General features: G+C 39.4%; 1 protein-coding gene across 1 annotated transcript; it reads left to right on the forward strand.

The window, feature by feature from the left end:
• The first annotated feature begins 488 nt into the window (after positions 1–488).
• On the forward strand, positions 489–17,480 carry upb1.S (ureidopropionase, beta S homeolog). The gene is given in 10 exon segments (NM_001094033.1): positions 489–591; positions 1,000–1,171; positions 3,154–3,241; positions 5,737–5,831; positions 7,325–7,486; positions 7,984–8,153; positions 8,248–8,329; positions 8,407–8,449; positions 10,439–10,593; positions 17,199–17,480. Coding segments are annotated over 10 exon segments (1,152 nt in total). The 5' UTR covers positions 489–490; the 3' UTR covers positions 17,283–17,480.
• Positions 17,481–17,800: the final 320 nt, after the last annotated feature.

The following is a 17,800-nucleotide window of genomic DNA, read 5'->3' on the forward strand; positions in this document are numbered from 1 at the left end:
CTTAGTTCCATTAGCATCTTGTAGTCCTAAAACTAAGAATAAATGTAAGTAGTAAAAGTGCTTAGATATTACATTCTGTCGTTTTCAAGGTTTCCTTATGCTGCTTTCTATAGAGGTGGAAATAGTAGAAAGTATAAGCCCTCTGGGTAAAATATTTTAGAACAGAGCTCCCCTAAATGAGAAGAATGGAGACAACGAGGCACCAAGTGAAATCATTACTTGGATACAGTAGAAAGTGGCCGCTTACATTGGTGTTTATAAAGTGACAGCCATGTATTCCTCCATTCCCTTGTGTGACGCGCAGAGCTCCTCGTCCATTCCCGTCCCAGCGTTCCAGCAGCCGCCCCCTTTGCAGCCCCAACTCTCCGTGCCACGTGTGGGCGTTCCCACCAGCTGTTGGAATGGGCAGTGAGGGGCGTGTCTCTCAAACTCCGCCCCTTGGAGTGTTCTCTATCCCAGTTTTAGCAGTTCGGCTCAGAAACGATTCACCATGGCGGGGGAGTTGGAATCTTTGGAGAAGCTGTTGGAAAAACACATCCCGCCTGATGAGCTGAGAGAGGTGTGGAGGCTGCTCTTTGGGAAGGAGATACGGTGAGGAGATTGTGGAAAGTAGCAATGCGTGGAGCTAGGGAAGAGATTACCCCACAGTGCTAGGGAGGGAGTAGTATCGGATATCAGCTGGGACAGGAGCATATTGACAGGGCATAGGTCCCTTACTCTAACTTATCCCAGTCATGTGTAGCCGTGTTCCAAGGCATAGTCAATAGCCATAGACTAGAACAGAGCTTCCCAAACTGTCAGGCTGCCCCCCTAGTGGTCCCCAATAAAGATGAGGTATGAAGGCTAGTTAGGATGAGGTTGAGTGCTTTTATACTATCCTGTATAGCCCTTGAACTATAGCAGACTATGGTGCATGTTAAGGGGAAGGAGGTCCTGAGCCTTAAAAGCCTGGAGACGTGGGGTAGTGCAAGTCACATGATGCCTGCATTTATTCCATAGGCCCCTGGATCTCCCCAGCTGTGCCTCTCAGGCTGCCTCAAAAGCTGGGTTTGACCTGCAGGGATATGGGTTTGAAGCAGCCCAAGAGCAGACGAGACGACCTCGGATAGTACGTGTGGGATTAATCCAGAATAAGATCCAACTGCCAACCACAGATCCTGTTACAGAACAGGTGAGCTGTCCCAATTGTTGTGTTACACTGAAAGCTAACAAGACCCTTACAGATATGTTCATGTGCTACATGAAGCCAAGCAGGCCTGGACTGGGAGTCAAAATAGGCCCTGCCATTCCAAGTACACAGAGGCCCAAACAGCCCCCTACCAGCCCAAAACAGCCTTCTACCAGCCCACTATATGTTAACTTTCTATGGAACCATACAGCAGCCCCTCTGGCATTTGCCAGAACCCACAGATTGCCAGTCCGGGCCTGAAGCCAAGGATGGAAGGAGCCCTGGGTACAGTACTGAGCTGCTCTCCTCAATGACACCAGACACCAAGGCCAGACATTAAATGACATCAGCCAGAACATCCCTATTAGATGCATTTGCTTTTAAACATAAGGGTCACCCACATCTCTCCTGTCTCTCTCTTTCTCTCTCTCTCTTGAAGTACCTTCAGTGAGGAAAAGAACAAAGGTATACAGGTCACTGCCCTGTAAAGTTTATAGACAAATCTGTTTGCAAACAGACTAGTAAATCTTAATCCAATTTAAAATCCAAATTAAGTGGAGGACAGAACATTTGGCTATCATTCCATCCATGAGATCACCCTAGATCAGGGGTGCCCAAAAGGGATCTACCGGTAGACCTTTAATTGGTGATCAGTAGATCTCAAGACTGCCAACAAACAGCTTGTCTAAATCACCCTCCTGTTTCATGCTTTTCATTAAGATAAATATTATGTTAAGGTTACATATGAATTAGATGTTCAAATATAAAAATATAAATTTGTATTCTCATAAATCAATATTTAAGGAATATTTTCCATGAAACATAATGTGAACAATGATTTTATGGATATAGATCATAATGGGACCCGTAACTAAAAGTAGACCTCACATTAGTAAAGTATGGCCACTCTTGCCCTAGATAACCTTACACTGGCTTGACCCATAAATGAATCAGCCCTAAATGCATGTCTCTTTGTATCTTAGTGCTGTGATCATTTTGGTGTCATGCACAGGCCAATGGGCTAATGATGTGCATTGTGCAAGTATGTACAAGCCTGATTATGAGCACCTTTCAGGATATATTACATGCAGTGTTTGATCACCCATGGCCCAAGCTTCTTGCCACTTGAGTTTTTGGGCCAACAGGCAGCTCCAAATCCAGACCATTGGCAGTAAGGACTGCAATAGGTCCAGACTGGAATTCAAAATAGGCCCTGGCATTTCAATTACACAGAAACACAAACAGCCAGGGTCAGATTGGTGCAAATGGTGCGCGCCACTAGGAACTTAAGAATATGTTGGTTTTATATAAATATAAGAAAATAATACTCATAGTTTTGATTACTAAAATACATGTAGACAAGTTATTGTAACCTTTATTGAGCAGAGCCATGGATCCTAGAGAGATTAAGGGCACCTCTCCCATTTTAGACACTGGAAAGTTATTTTGGTATCATAGCAGGGATTGTCTAATGTGCGACCTGTACTAATTAATTGTCCTTTACTCATGTGCTCTGACAAATAAAGGTTATTTTTCCATAGAGAAATTCCAGTGCTGCTTTCCTCTTGACTGAAGTGCAGAACATTGGAATGTGAGGGGGAGTAGCCAGCTTGCTAGGAAGAGTGGTGGGGAACTCTATATATGTGTACCGAGAATAGTCTCTCTCAGAGGGGGAGGGTTGTATATTGACCTGCACATGCACAGAAGTCCAATTCACAGTTATTCTATAAATAATTACTCTAGAGTCCTACAAAGGACAATGTTCACTGTTAGCAGTATGGAGCTGTTTGGTAGATGGTGTCAATCTTACTGCATGCCAGTATTCCATTTGTTATGTGAAATTGTTTAATGAATTCATTTATTACCATATAACGCTGCACATGTGTAGGAAACCAGGAGAGAGCCCATATTTATTGTTAGGTTGTACTGTATAAGTATAAGCCGTCCTAAGAAAGAATAAGATCATATCTGTTTTGTGCCTCCAGATCTCTGCTCTGCACAGACGCATTGCTGAAATAGTAGAGGTTGCAGCCATGTGTGGGGTGAATATAGTCTGTTTCCAAGAAGCTTGGTGTAAGTATCCTCTCTTGCGGACACAGGACTATTACATTAAAACACACATTCATGAGCTATCAGTTAACACAAAAACATTGGAGTGGCTGATACACAAATAAGTGTTGATCACAAATACCAGAGTAGCAAATGCCAGAGGTTGTTGCTGGCAACTGAACGTGTGCAAGTTAGCTCCTGTGTTACTAAATAAGCCCTACCGTGTACTAAAAAGTTGCCTTTTACCTTTAAAAAGGTATGTTCTGTATCTTTTATGAAAAGGTATTCTATTGCTTTCTAACCAACATAAAATCTACTGTGCAACAGTATTAGGGGCTGTGCATGCTGCTTCATACTGCATGCAATGCCTCACTTATTAGCATTCATTATGAATGCAATGACTTGCTTATTAGAAATTGTTTTTATTTGTTATTATCTATATTTATATAATACACAAGAGCCATGTATATCTTGTAAATTATATCCTTATAAACGGTGAGTTCTGATGTCATTTCTGTCACATGACTCACTGAAACTTGTGTATTATAATAAATAAAGTACCCCCAATTGTAAAATATGAGGATATTAGAAGTTACCTCAGAGTTCCATGACCTGTATAAAAACACTCGGCCTTCGGCCTCATGTTTTTATATGGTCATGAAACTCCTCGGTAACTTATAATATCCTTATATTTTACAATAGGGGGTACTTTATTCACTATATAATACACAAAAGCCATGAATATCCTGTAAAGTATATCCGTATAAACAGCTCTTAGTGATGTCATCAGTTATAAACGGAACTCAGTGCTGTCATTTTTGTCACATGACTCACTAAAACATGTGTATTACAATAAATAAAGTACCCCTTTTTGGAAAATATAAGGATATTAGAAGTGATGGAGAAAAGAATTCCTTATCTATCCACTTTCTTATCGAATTTCAGTGTTTTCATCCACAGCTTTATGAGCAGCCACCTCCACTCAGTAACATAGAGAAAAACAGGAACTGGGGAGCCTTCAATGTAGTTCTGAGACAATCTGTGATTGTTTTTCATTTTTTTATTTGAATGAGAGGTTGGAATATGAATAGAAAGATGTGTAATAAAAAGTAGCAATAACAATAACACTGTAACTTTACAAAGCATCTGTATTTTAGATGTTGGGGTCAGTGACTCCCATTTGAAAGCTGGAAAGATATATGTTAAATATATCTATTATAAAAGAAAAAAGAAGGCCAATTGAAAAGTGGCTTTGAATTATCCATTCTATAATTTACTAAAAGTTAACTTGAAAAGGCATTATGTGTACAATGTTATTCTAACACAGTGCACACGCATAGCACAATTAAGTTAAAAATTATTTTTCAATGTCTTTCCATTTTTAAAAAGTTCTACAGTCAAAATTTTAAAAAACGAATGCTTCTCGCCTCTTGTTTTTCCCAGTAGCTCTAAATGAACTTAATGAATGCTGACTAAATTGTTACAACTGAATGCAATTGTAAATTAATTGTTAAGCAATAAAAGTTGATCCATTTGTTGCTGGAGATAAAGTATCAATTCATGTGTCACATTTGAACAGTTTAGAAAGTATAGGTTTATATGAAAGGAAGTAAATTACAAATTAAATTGCCATTTGAAAAATGGAAACAATAGAAAGTAATTTGAATTAGTATTAAGAGTTAAACTGTCCTTTTATAAGCAGATTACTTCGTAACTACTGACCCTTAAGTCTTTTGCAGTCATGCACAGCACATGCTATACCCAACAGAAGCAATGAAATCCATAAGGGAGTATTGTCCACTAACCCAGCCTCCACAGTGTCAGATAATATGCTTGTTAGGCAGGTGAATGGGTAACATGCAGTTATTCTGTAACAGACTGGAGATTAGATTCAGGGTTTCTGGCCTCTCTTAGCTAGTATATATTTAACAACTGTTACCATAAGGGCATATATCATTTTTAAAAACATTATTTTTAATTAACCACCACACAATAATTAGACCTATTTTTAGATATATTTGCAACTTAAAATGTGTTACTATCATTTTCATTAATTAACACTAGTGACACTAAAATGCAGAAAGTACCCAAAAAAGTCAAAGCTGAGAACAATAAAGCCTTTTGAAAAACCCTCAGAATTTCTAAAAGTGAAATTTAAAGTGAATAATTTTTTATTGAATGGGTTTCTTGCAACAACCAGGGGTGCGGCGGGTGCAATATCATGCGGGCCTGCACCCCCTTGAGGATTGCACTGAATCGTGTGAATTGCTTCTAGAGGGGGGAGGGGATGGCTGCCCGCCCTGCACCCAGGCCCGGGTGCACTAGTTACATTACTTGTAATCCTGGAATATTGTCATTGTGCTCTTTTGTTCCCATCTGCTTTTTTAGACCCGGCTCCCAGACTTATTATGTGTATACCCATGCCACTACTGTGTGTATTCTTCTGCACACAATGCCTCTTCCTTCATTATATATCCTGCTGTCCCACTTCATTAATAAATTCCATTGTGACTTTCTAGCCATGCCCTTCGCTTTCTGTACAAGAGAGAAACTTCCCTGGACAGAGTTTGCTGAATCTGCTGAGGATGGCATGACCACCAAATTTTGCCAAGAGGTAAGAGCATGATGACCATAGTTTTGATAAGCACCAATAGCAAATATTGGAGTTTTTATTGGCCATTTATGGAGTGATCTTACAGGCAAGTCTGAGGTTGATGGACTTCTCACGGCCATTTCTGCAATGATTTTGCTGGCAAGTCTGGGGGGACCATTAGGTCCAGAAGGATCAGCTTTGACTCATATTATAAAAATTCATTTTGCGTTATCCAGTGTCTGGGTAACCAGATAATACAGATTACTAATTTAGATTACTCACTAACTAACACCTTTACCTGTGTAGTATACATGTGCTCTACTCTGCTGTTTCTGGTCATACAAGTGAAACTAATTCATACTGTGTAATAGATATTGCTCTATTGTACAGGAACTGGACATGTAAGGTTGTCCTGCTTCATTGCTCCCTAGACATATATATATATATATATATATATATATATATATATATATATATATATATATATATATATATATATATATATATATATATATATATACACACAGAAATAGTTGCACGCCAAAAACCCCAGAATTGCTCCAAAACTGAACTTATTGTCACTCCTTTCTCTTGGAACGTCTTGGAATTAATGAAATATATTACCCACAAACCCCATGCCCTTGTTGAACTACTGATTATATACTAATTTCTTTCCTAGATTTTGCTGTTTTGCTTGCATTGCCTTAACATGACTGTGCACTAGGGCAGAGTTCTTAAGACCAGGATTCAAATGACGACACGCAATAGGAGGTGGTTCGTTAGTGAGTAATCTAAGTTAGTAATCTCTTTGAATTATCCATTTACCCATAGCCAATGACAAGACCTCTCGAATGGGAGAACATCAAAAAGCAGAATGAACTTTTATAAAAAAAAAAGAAGCTGATCCTTTCTGTAGCACATTGCAAAAATGACCAATGGACCCTCCATTAACCCCAGACTTGCCATCAAAATCATTGCAGAAATGGCAGTGAGAACTCCATCAACGGTGATCAACCCCAGACTTTCCAGTAGGATCACTGCATAAATGGACACATTAAAAGCATTACCTAACCCAAGCAGAATACCAGAGAATTTTCGTCTTTGCCAGTGGTGCTTCTATCAATCTGTTCCTCTGTCTAGCTTAAACATGAGTAAAAACTCAAAGATGGTTGTGGGTTCCACACATGGCCATCTTTGATTTATTCCAGCCAACTGGGGAGCTGTGAGCAGTATCAGTTTGCAGGTGAGGCAGGTGCTGGAAGGCTCATTCAGACCCTGGTGACAGCAGGGCCTTTAAGATCTGAGGCTCTCCATGCTGAGGGATCTGCGGGGACCTTATTTGTACCCCTGGGACCGAGCCTCTAACACTAGGCCAACTCGGAAAGCAATGCGACCAATTACCTATTACAAACAATTCAGTAAGTATGAGGTTAGAGGGCTGTGCATTGCTGCTGTCCTATCAGGGTGGGATTTTGTCAGGGTATGTAGTCTTTTAATCCATCTGTACTTTGCAGCTCGCCAAGAAACACAATATGGTTATTGTGTCTCCAATCCTGGAAAGGGACTCAGTACATGGAGACACGATTTGGAACACAGCTGTGATCATATCAAATACAGGTGCCGTTATGGGGAAGAGCCGAAAGAATCACATTCCAAGGGTGGGAGATTTTAATGAGGTGAGATTAAAAAATAAAAAATAGTACATTGTTTGGGGGTTTCCTACTGACCAGTCTCACTTTGTGCTTTCTTGTGAAAGGAAGTTTGCCTTACAATTAAAGGGGAATTTCACTTAAAACAAACTTTTAGTATTTTATAGTTGGAGCTATTCTAGGCAACTTCTCAATTGGTCTTCATTTTTTTATTTTCTTATCCATCATATGCTGCCACTTTGCAAACTGCAGTTGGTGTTCTGCTTAAGCTGTGCACTCATGCAGGCACACAGTTTCAGACCAGTGCAAATTCTCTATCGAAAAACAAAATTTTGGTCTTATTCTGAACAAAAAGTGTTAAGAAGGGCGCAAAAAAGAAATTACAAAAAAGAATTTAGAAGGACATTGACACATGACCAGTTAAAGGCCTGAGCTAGCAATTATATTGATAAAATAAATATAATTGGAATAAGTCTGTAACTTATTTTTGACCATTGTTTCATTTGTTGCTGCCTGTGCCCTAGTCCACTTACTACATGGAGGGAAACACAGGACACCGTGTATTTCAGACAGCATTTGGCAGGATTGCAGTAAATATCTGCTATGGCAGGCACCATCCTCTCAACTGGTTCATGTACAGCATGAATGGAGCAGAGATCATTTTCAATCCTTCAGCCACCATTGGGGAACTCAGGTAAGTGTTGCATTCCTGATATTCTGTTCTTATTATCAGTTTAACCAAGTATAACAGATGTGCTTCTTTCCTCCTTGTGTCTGGCTCCTTGCAGTGAGTCCCTGTGGCCTATAGAAGCTAGAAATGCTGCCATCGCCAACCACTGCTTCACTTGTTCCATCAACCGAGTGGGAACAGTAAGTGCCAACCACAGTCACAAACAGCCCAGTTCATCATTCTAAATACACTAAGTTCTTTGGGATTTCTTTTTTAGGAACATTTTGAAAATGAGTTCACATCTGGGGATGGCAAGAAAGGTATTTATGAGCAAAATACAAACTAGTCATTTTGAAAGCAATTTTGGATTTGCCACCAGTATTCAAGCAATATACAGTAATTAAAGGGGTTGTTCAAAAGGTAACTTTTAGTATGATATAGAATGGCCAATTCTAAGCAACTTTTAGACTGGTTTTCATGATTTATTTTTCTTTTCATTTGAACGTTTTATTGATTTTCAAAGAATGATAGGTTAAACAGTCATAATACTGAAAACACAGTACAAATAAAAGTAGCACAATGTCACTTTGTCTGTCACAATTATACATTGGTGTGCATTTAGACATTGAGATGTATATGATTCAGTAATGCGCACATTGGCAACATAATACATAATACAGTTTAGCTCTTTCGCCAAACCAGTAGGGGAGGAGGGTGGGTTTAGGAAGAAAGGAGAGATAAGGGTTAGGGTACGAGTTTTAGTACAGGTTCCATAATGACTAGTAAAACTGAGAGAAATATATTCTTTATATTGGTCGCCCTAAGGGAGGTTAATAGGTCTCTGCTGAGTGTTTTCCAAATAATGGGTCCATGGAAGCCACTCCAGCTCTCCTTCATAGCTCCGCTCCAGTAGGTGGTCTCTGATTGACTCCATTGCTCTGATCCATTTCACTTTTGTGATTAACATCTGTATTCCTGGTAGTTGTGTTTTTTCCAGTGTGCTGCTAATAGTGATCTCGCTGCCGTGAGAATGTGAGTGGCTAGTTTGCGGGACTCCTTTGAATGTAAGGCCGTTATTTTCATGCCTAACAAGAATGAGTGAGGAGCTGCTGGTATGGTGCATCGTAGGACCTCGGAGAGCAGGGTTGCTACTGTATTCCAGAACGTTTGGGCTACCGTACAGGTCCACCATGTGTGTATGAAGGAACCCCTTTCCCCACAGCCTCTAAAGCAGGACGAGAGATTTGGGTTGCCACTCAGTTTACTGATACGAGAGGGAGTATAATACCAATAATAATTTTGTAAGCCCTTTCACAAGAGACTGCACAAGTAGAAGTCCGTCTAGCAGTATCCCAAATGTTTGCCCATGTCGTTTCTGAAATGTAGATGTTAAGATCCTCTTCCCATCTGGACATGTAAGGCTGTTGTATAGTTGTGGTACTGATCGCCAGATGGGAGTACAGTAGTGAAATTAGATGATTAGGATGGGAGTGTCTGTAACATAAATTTTCAAAGTATGAAAGGGATTGATTTGTCTGGGTATTTGATTTGGATCATGATTTATTTTTCATAGTTTATAGTTATTTGCCATTTTCTTCTGACTGTTTGCAGTTTTTAAATGAGCATCACTGTCCCCTTCTAAAAAAGCAAATGCTCTGTAAGGCTACAAATGTATTGTTATTGTTACTTTTTATTACTCCTATTTCTATTCAGGCCCTCTCCTATTTATTTTCCAGTCTTTTATTCAAATCAATGCATGGTTGCTAGGGTAATTTGTACCCTAACTACCAAATTGCTTAAAATGCAAATTTAAGAGCTGCTGATTAAAAGCTAAATAACTCAAAAACCTGAAATAATAAAAAATGAAAACCAACTGCATATTGTTTCAGAATATCACTCTCTACATCATACTAAAAGTTATCTCAAATTCTATTTCAAATACTGTTCCCTGCCGCTGTAATTCTAATGGACCATTTTCCAGCTTTCACAAGAGGTCATACATAGATAGAGTAAGCTGTAGTACTCTGGCGAGCACTCTATATAGTTTTTATCTTTTCTGCCATTATTGTTTTTTAGACATGACTGGAAGATTTTAGAATGAAGTGAGCAGTCTTAGTTATATGTTGAATCAACAACAAAGGCCTTCGTTATTATTTGATACAACAGGGGAACCTACAGGTCTTTATATAGCACTTATAATCTTTGGCATTTGCTAAACTTTTGCAACCAATAGGCTTTAGCCTTAAAGAAATGCAATTTATACCTCTGAGAAGATATTGCCGTGTGGTAATAATTCTCTCTTTACACAGCACACCGTGATTTTGGCCATTTCTATGGTTCTAGCTACGTATCTGCCCCAGATGGGAGTCGGTCTCCTGGGCTGAGTCGGGTAAGAGATGGACTGCTGGTGGCTGAGATGGATTTAAATCTGTGCCGACAGACTAGTGACAAATGGAACTTCAAGGTGTGTTCAGATATTTGTGGCTTTCTCTTTTATAATCTCTTCATCTTGTCCTTTGTTTAAACTCTACAAAAATTTCAGCACTCACTCACTGCTAAGACTCACATTTCTGCTGCCATTTTTGCTCTCCTGTCTGTTATACTGTCCATGAATGCTAAAATATAGTTTTTACTTATTAATTTCTTAAGATAAAAATTCTGTATAAAGCCTGTCTTATGTAACTGCCAAGTTGCTGTGTTGCTTTTCAAAGAGTGAGGTCACCACAGTTCATTAGAGGACCCTCCCCAGCTCTATTCACTTCTATATGATTTTAGTGTCATGTACTGTATATTAAAAAAAAATACACATTACAGATATTATAGACAAAACAAAGTAGTATTTAAGTAATAAAATAATGTGTAAGAATGTCCATCGGGTCATTCAGTGGCACTTAATGACGTAACGTGCTGAGGGTGACGTGGCTCAGGGGATGGTTGGTAAAGCATAGCGCAACACGCTACAACAGATACTTGCCCCAAGCCGGACCCAGAAAGAGGAAAAGGGGAACCCGGTGAGCCGCGCGGTTACACTCCGCTCTCCTCCGCGCAGCAATAGGCCCAGTTCCATGTCGTAGGAAACTACGCTCCATTAACAGGCCGCGCCCCACAGAGGCCCAAATTGCAGGAGGATGTTACCGGAGTGATTGGAATTTTCAGCAGCAAGCAGTAAATTCCGCAGGGGGGGCCAGTTAATCCCCTCAGTTGCACATAACCCCGGTCAAGCATCAAGGCGCATAACCCCAGGCAAAGTACCAGGAGATAGGAGTAATCAGGAGGGCCATGCATATCTAGCAAGAAGCCTCATTGTGAGGCCCCATGTGCAAGCGGACGGTTCCTTTGAGACAACAGTGGACATCATTAGGACCCATAAGCGGCCACTTAACCCCTTGTGACATATAAATGCTATAAACCCCGACCAGCAGGTCCTATGGACAGGCTCTAAATCTGGGGCAATTAACAGAAAATTGCCTAATAAGCAATCAGCAAAAACTGTAAGGAATATTCACATACTGTAAAAATCTTAAAGATATTATTTCTGGATCCTGCTAAAGGAGTGATGTGGTAGGCTTTTGAACCAGAGAAAAAGCTATAAAATCCATATACAAGGACCTGAAAACAGACCACGCATTAGGCCTTTAGTAGGCCCCCAGCCGTTTGCCGCAAAAACGGAGCAGCGCCAGTAGTTCAGCAAGAGCCCATCAGACTCGACCAAACTACCTATTACCACTTGATTACACATAATCAAATGGGGAGAACTGGCAAAACTAAAGTTACCAGAGGCAAACTCTTCAACGCTACATACACCAGGGGCTTAACTCGATACAGTATACTCACCATTAATTACAACGCTCCAAAACTTGAGGGAAGTAGTGTTGGGAGATTTGGCACCGCTATTTGTAAAAAAAGGAACCTCCAGAGGCAATAAGGGTGGAGCCACTGGATTTAATGAGAGGATCAAAAAAGGATAGCATGACAGACAATATTTGAAAGAAGAGGAGGAAAGTGAGGAGGAACAGAACTCTGATCTTGCTACATATATTTCTAACTTACCTTCCAAAACTGATATGAAAACTATGATGCAAGAGGTGGCAGCTTCAATTAAAGAAGACATCCAGGAACTAAAAAGCGATATGATGTCACTATCTTTACGCACAGATAACGTGGAGCACAATATAAGTAAAGCTCTCATAAACCAAGCAACTATGTATAAACATGTAAAGAAACAGGAAACCACTATTCACGAACTACAAAGACAAACAGAAGATCAAGAAAACAGAAGCAGAAGGAATAATATAAGGGGCATCGTAGAAGCAGTGCAACCGGATGGAATTCGCACAGTTCTCTTACAAGTCTTCAATAGTATTCTGAAAAGAGACATAAATACAGACATTACAATAGAAAGAGCACATAGGGTATTTAAACCAACATCTGCTCCACTGAACGCTCCAAGGGATAGTATTTGCTGCTTGCATAGTTTCACCCTGAAGGAAACAATTCTAACCAAAGTGAGGGAAATAGGTGACCTTACCTATGAGGACAATAAAATTGTTCTATTCCAAGACCTGTCCAAAATAACCCTAGCAAAAAGGAGAATGCTCAAACCCCTTAATGAGCTTCTTAAAAAGAATAATTTCCTCTACAGATGGGGATTTCCGTTCTCTCTTCAAGCTTCCAAAGATGAGATATCGGCAGCATTACGCGTTCCTTCAGACACCACCAACTTCCTTAAGAAACTTCAAATTCCTGCCATAGACCTTCCTGGATGGTCCACAGACAGCAACACCCTGCCAAATCTGATATTTGAGATCGAAGGAGAGTGGGAGCAAGTTCAAGCGTGACCAAGTAACCTGTAGACGGCAGCCAGGATTTACCTACAAGAAATAATAATTTCCATTGTTGGGGCCACCAGTTTTCTATAAGGGTCCCAAAGGGGAAAAAAAGAAGCATCTTCTGAAGTAGCTTCTACATCTGTTCCAGCTACACTGGTTCGATAATTGATCTGCCTTCAGAGAGTATCTTCATCAACACTATACTTTGAGGAGTATTATTTGACTTTATTATGCCTTTTCAACATGAATATTTACATATAATTATAATGTTTTGGAAGTTAGGTGTATAAGATTTAAATAACTCACAAATGGCATTATTAAGGCGGACTTTCGTTAGACGATAAGGACATATTGGGTTGGATGGTGACCAATCGGGATATAAGACTCTAACCCATGCAAAGATGTTATTGCGGTTATAACCAATCAGAAGACACATCGATTTGATTGTTGAAGTTGTATTTGTAATGAATTCCTTCTACTTGAAAAAAAAAAAAAAGTGTAAAGTAAACTGGTTTAGGACAAGACATTCTGTTGAGTCTAGGGATATGCTTACTATGCTTATTATGCTGTTAATGTTTAAAGGTGTATTCTGCCCCCCTCCTCACCACATCGCCCTTACATACAGGTGTTTATCACCTTAGCTGTTGTTGTAGCCAGCAAGCAATGGACACGTTCCCATGTAAGCCTTTAACGGCATAATTATTTATTTTTTTTGTAGAAATATTTATTTATTTTTTTTCCTTCTCTTCTTTTATCTTTTTTTCTTCCTTTTCTTTGCCTAGTTCTTTTGACTTTTTTAATCATTACAACACTGAGAGCTGAATTTACACGGCAAATGAATGAATTCATGCTACATAAGGAAACACACAAAAGGCATATATTGGGATGGATAGAAAGTATATTGCAAAATAATAACACATTAGATATAGCGGCAGGGACATTGTGGTAAATGCTGAAATGTGTCCTCGGAGGCAACCTAAAGAAAGAAAGAGAAAAGGAAGTGTTTAATCTTTTAAGAGAAATAGCCACATTAGAGCAATCCCATAAAGAAAGTACGGCACAAAAAAACATTGGTTGCCTTAGAAGGCAAAAGACTGCAACTTAAGTCATTACTGAATTATAGAGTACAAAAAGCGTACTTAAGAACTAAACAGAAATTCTATGAGCAAGGGGACAAGTGTAATAACCACTTCTCACAAACAAAAAAAAATCCAACCCCCAAAAAATATCATGCCCATAAAAGACAATACTAATAAAACTCGCCATGACACTAAGGGTTTCGCCAACATGAAGATCTATGCAAAAATAATAAGCAACTGACCAAAAGGGATTTGTTCCTAAAAGAGAAGGGAAAGAAAATACATTTAAAATTATTTCACTAATTAATCAGGCTAAAAAGAATGATATTCCATCAATCATACTTACCACGGACGCGGAAAAAGCCTTTGATAGGGTGTCGTGGAGATTTTTGAGGGAAACATCGGTTGGTTTTGGATTTGGCCCATCTATTATACAAAGAATATTTGCGTTATATGATACTCCAACTGCCAGAATTAAAAAATTATCATCTAAAATACAAATATTTAATGGAACAAGACAGGGGTGCCCGCTTTCACCAATTCTCTTAACTCTGTTATGGAAACTTTATTGGCTCAAATTAGGAAGGACTTCAACATTTCAGGCATTTAAGCAAAAGGTAAAGAATACACATGGATGGCTTTTGCAGATGATTTAATACTGTCCATTACAAAACCGCACCTAGCGCTGCTGAAAGTAGACTTATTAAGAAACTTTGGAGAGCTTTCCAATTTTAAGGTTAATTATAACAAATTGGAGATATTTAATGTAAAAGAGCCAAAGCACTCAAACAGAACTTCCCATTAAAATGGTCAACCGCATCAATTACCTACTTAAGAATTAAATTAAGGACAGAAATAGGGAAACTATATCTAGAAAACTACTTACCCCTGATAAGTATTCTTCAGAAATTAATAGATAATTGGAAAAAACTCTTATTGTCATGGCTGGGTAGAATAAAAGCTATTAAGATGTTTTTTATGCCAAAATTATTATACTACTTTCAAGTACTGCCTATATCAATACCCCAATCCGTTTTCTTCACAATCAAAACAATGATATCAAGGTTTGTATGGGAGGGAAAGACTTCCAGATTAAAATATGAAATATTAACTCCAAAAGAAAAAGATGGCCCAGGACTTCCTGATCCCATGGAGTATAGGGCATTTAGCCGATGGGAGAAATGGGGAACTAAGATTACTAAAATAAGAGATTTGATTATAAATAAGAGAATAATTCCCCTGGTGGAAATGCAAAAAAGATGGGGTTCACATCCTAGAGATGGCTGGGGCTATACCCAGCCAGGGTCGGACTGGCCCGGCGGGAGACCGGGAAAAAACCCGTTGGGCCCCAGCCGGGCCAGACACCTCTGCCAATCTCCTGGGCCTTCCTAAAAAAATCAATGTGGCTCCGGCTGCGCATGTGCGCCGGCGCGCATTAGGGCCGCTCCGTTGGGACAACCACGCCACCATTATAGTGGGGCCAGGGGGTCCGGAGGGTGGCCCTGGACAGCAGTCCCGGTGGGCCCAGGGCCCCCCAGTCTTGGGAGCGAATGGAAACGCTCTGGGAATCAATAATTACTTCTCAGATAGAAATTAGTAATCCTCTATCCAAAATGTATAAGCTACTCCTCGAGACCTATCATCCTAGTTTTGATTCACAACGCAGGGATTGGGGCAAAGAGTTAAATATAGAAATTTCTGAGGACCTATGGAAAGAGGTCATTAAAACAATCTATAGAACTTCTAAAGCAGCTAAAACAAGGAAAGCTCCATATAAAATGCTCACAAGGTGGCATTATACCCCAATGAAACTTAAAAGGTTGTATTTGAATAATTCAGGTGAATGCTGGAGGTGCCATGGAGAAGATGGTAACTATACGCATATTTGGTTATCATGCCCAATGTTACAGCAATATTGGGAAAATATAACTGATGCCATAGGGAAGATAACAAAGAATAAGTTTAAGATAGATAACCTAAGTGATATAATTCCTAATTAGCAGTATGATACAAAGAAAGCAATAAAAGATCCACTTACTCTGCAATTATTACAATCTGCAAAGGCATTAATCCCTAAACGATGGATATCAGTATATGTACTGTATGTTGTGAGTGGGTCCCTAAGCTCAGTAAGTGACAGCAGCACAGAGCATGTGCAGTGAATCTGCAGAAAAGAAGATGGGGAGACATAAATCTTCCCTGCTAAAGGGCTGTGGTTGCCTTGGGCTGTTACAGAAGCCCAAATCATAGTCTGCAGCATTTCTAGCTTACTGCTTTAGTTCTCCTTTAAGCTTCAGAAAAGATGAGATTTGTAATGTAATCATTATATCGTTGAATTATGTCTTGAAGTTAGCACTACCCCAAGAACAAAGGCACATAGTGAGATTTCAGTTGTTTTTACTGCCCATTTTTAGTAGTGGGCACGCCAAATTTTGGCCAAAATGCCCAAAAACCATTTGTTCCAAGAGAAATTCTTTTCCTGAAACCCCATAGTGTGCTATTTCTTGTGTAATCAATTGTAAATTTTAGGCCCATGTGTTTGTGCTATCTATTATTATAAACATGTATTTATATAGCGCCAACATATTGTGTAGCACTGTAAAGTAAATGTGATTTTACAACTAAATCACATGAATTATATACATAGAATATATGGAGTTACATAGATCACAATCAATACCGGTACAAAAGGCCCTATGCAAAAGAGCATACACTCTAAAGGGGAGGGAGTAATACACAAGTTGTGGGAGTGGGCAAGATTGAATTAAGTGAGTGAGAGATGTAGTACTGTATGTGGTGTTGCGTTTGGTAGTTAAGCAGAGTGAGGGTAAGCTTCTCGAAAGAAGTGCGTTTTCAGAGATTTCTTGAAAGCAGAAAGGTTGGGAGAAAGTCGGACAGACCGTGGGAGAGAGTTCCAGAGGAGGGGTGCAGCCCTTGCAAAGTCTTGAATGCAAGCATGTGAGAAGGTAATGAGAGAAGAGCGTAGTAAGCGCTTGGGTGAGTATATAGAGATGAGTTCAAAGATGTAGGGTGGGGCAGAGTTATATACCTATGGTTGTAACAGACATGACACCTAAAGTGTTGGTCTGTGTCATTGCCCTATGATTGCTAAAAAGAAAACTAAAGAGTTTTCAGTAACCCATGTATTTATTTGTATGCAGATGACTGGACGCTATGAGATGTATGCCGACGAGCTGACCAAAGCCACACAGCCAGATTTCAAGCCTAATATTGTGCGAGAGTAACGTTATATCATATGAACAAAGAATCTTATTTTGGTGGAATATTATGAAGTTGCCTGCTGCCTGTTAATGTGAATAAAATGTAAGGAACAGAAGCTGTCGAAAAGGCTGCATAAAGTTTTGGTGCAATTGTAAATAAAACAATCCGTTTGTGAAGTACAGATCCAAAAGAATATGAAGCAATAAACAAATGTACATTAAGGAAAATCCTAATCTCTAACCAATGGCACAGAGATACTAATATGGCTATAATCAAGGGATCCAGGACTTCCCCCACATAGATACTAATAGAGTAATCTGATTAAAAAAAATACTTATACTTGCCCATATCTTGTAATCCAGAGCAATCAATCAGATGTTTTTCAATCAGCTGACCAATAAATTCTACTTGCTGATTGGTTGCTACTAGTTAATAGACAAGTAGCAAACTTAACACAATTCATTATCCCCTAAGCATATAAAACCACACAGTGTAATTTGTACACAGTGGTGTAGTACAAGGGCCTGCAGCTAGGGTTGCC

The sequence above is a fragment of the Xenopus laevis genome, chromosome 1S (assembly GCF_017654675.1).
Source record: "Xenopus laevis strain J_2021 chromosome 1S, Xenopus_laevis_v10.1, whole genome shotgun sequence".
Taxonomy (NCBI): Eukaryota; Metazoa; Chordata; class Amphibia; order Anura; family Pipidae; genus Xenopus; species Xenopus laevis.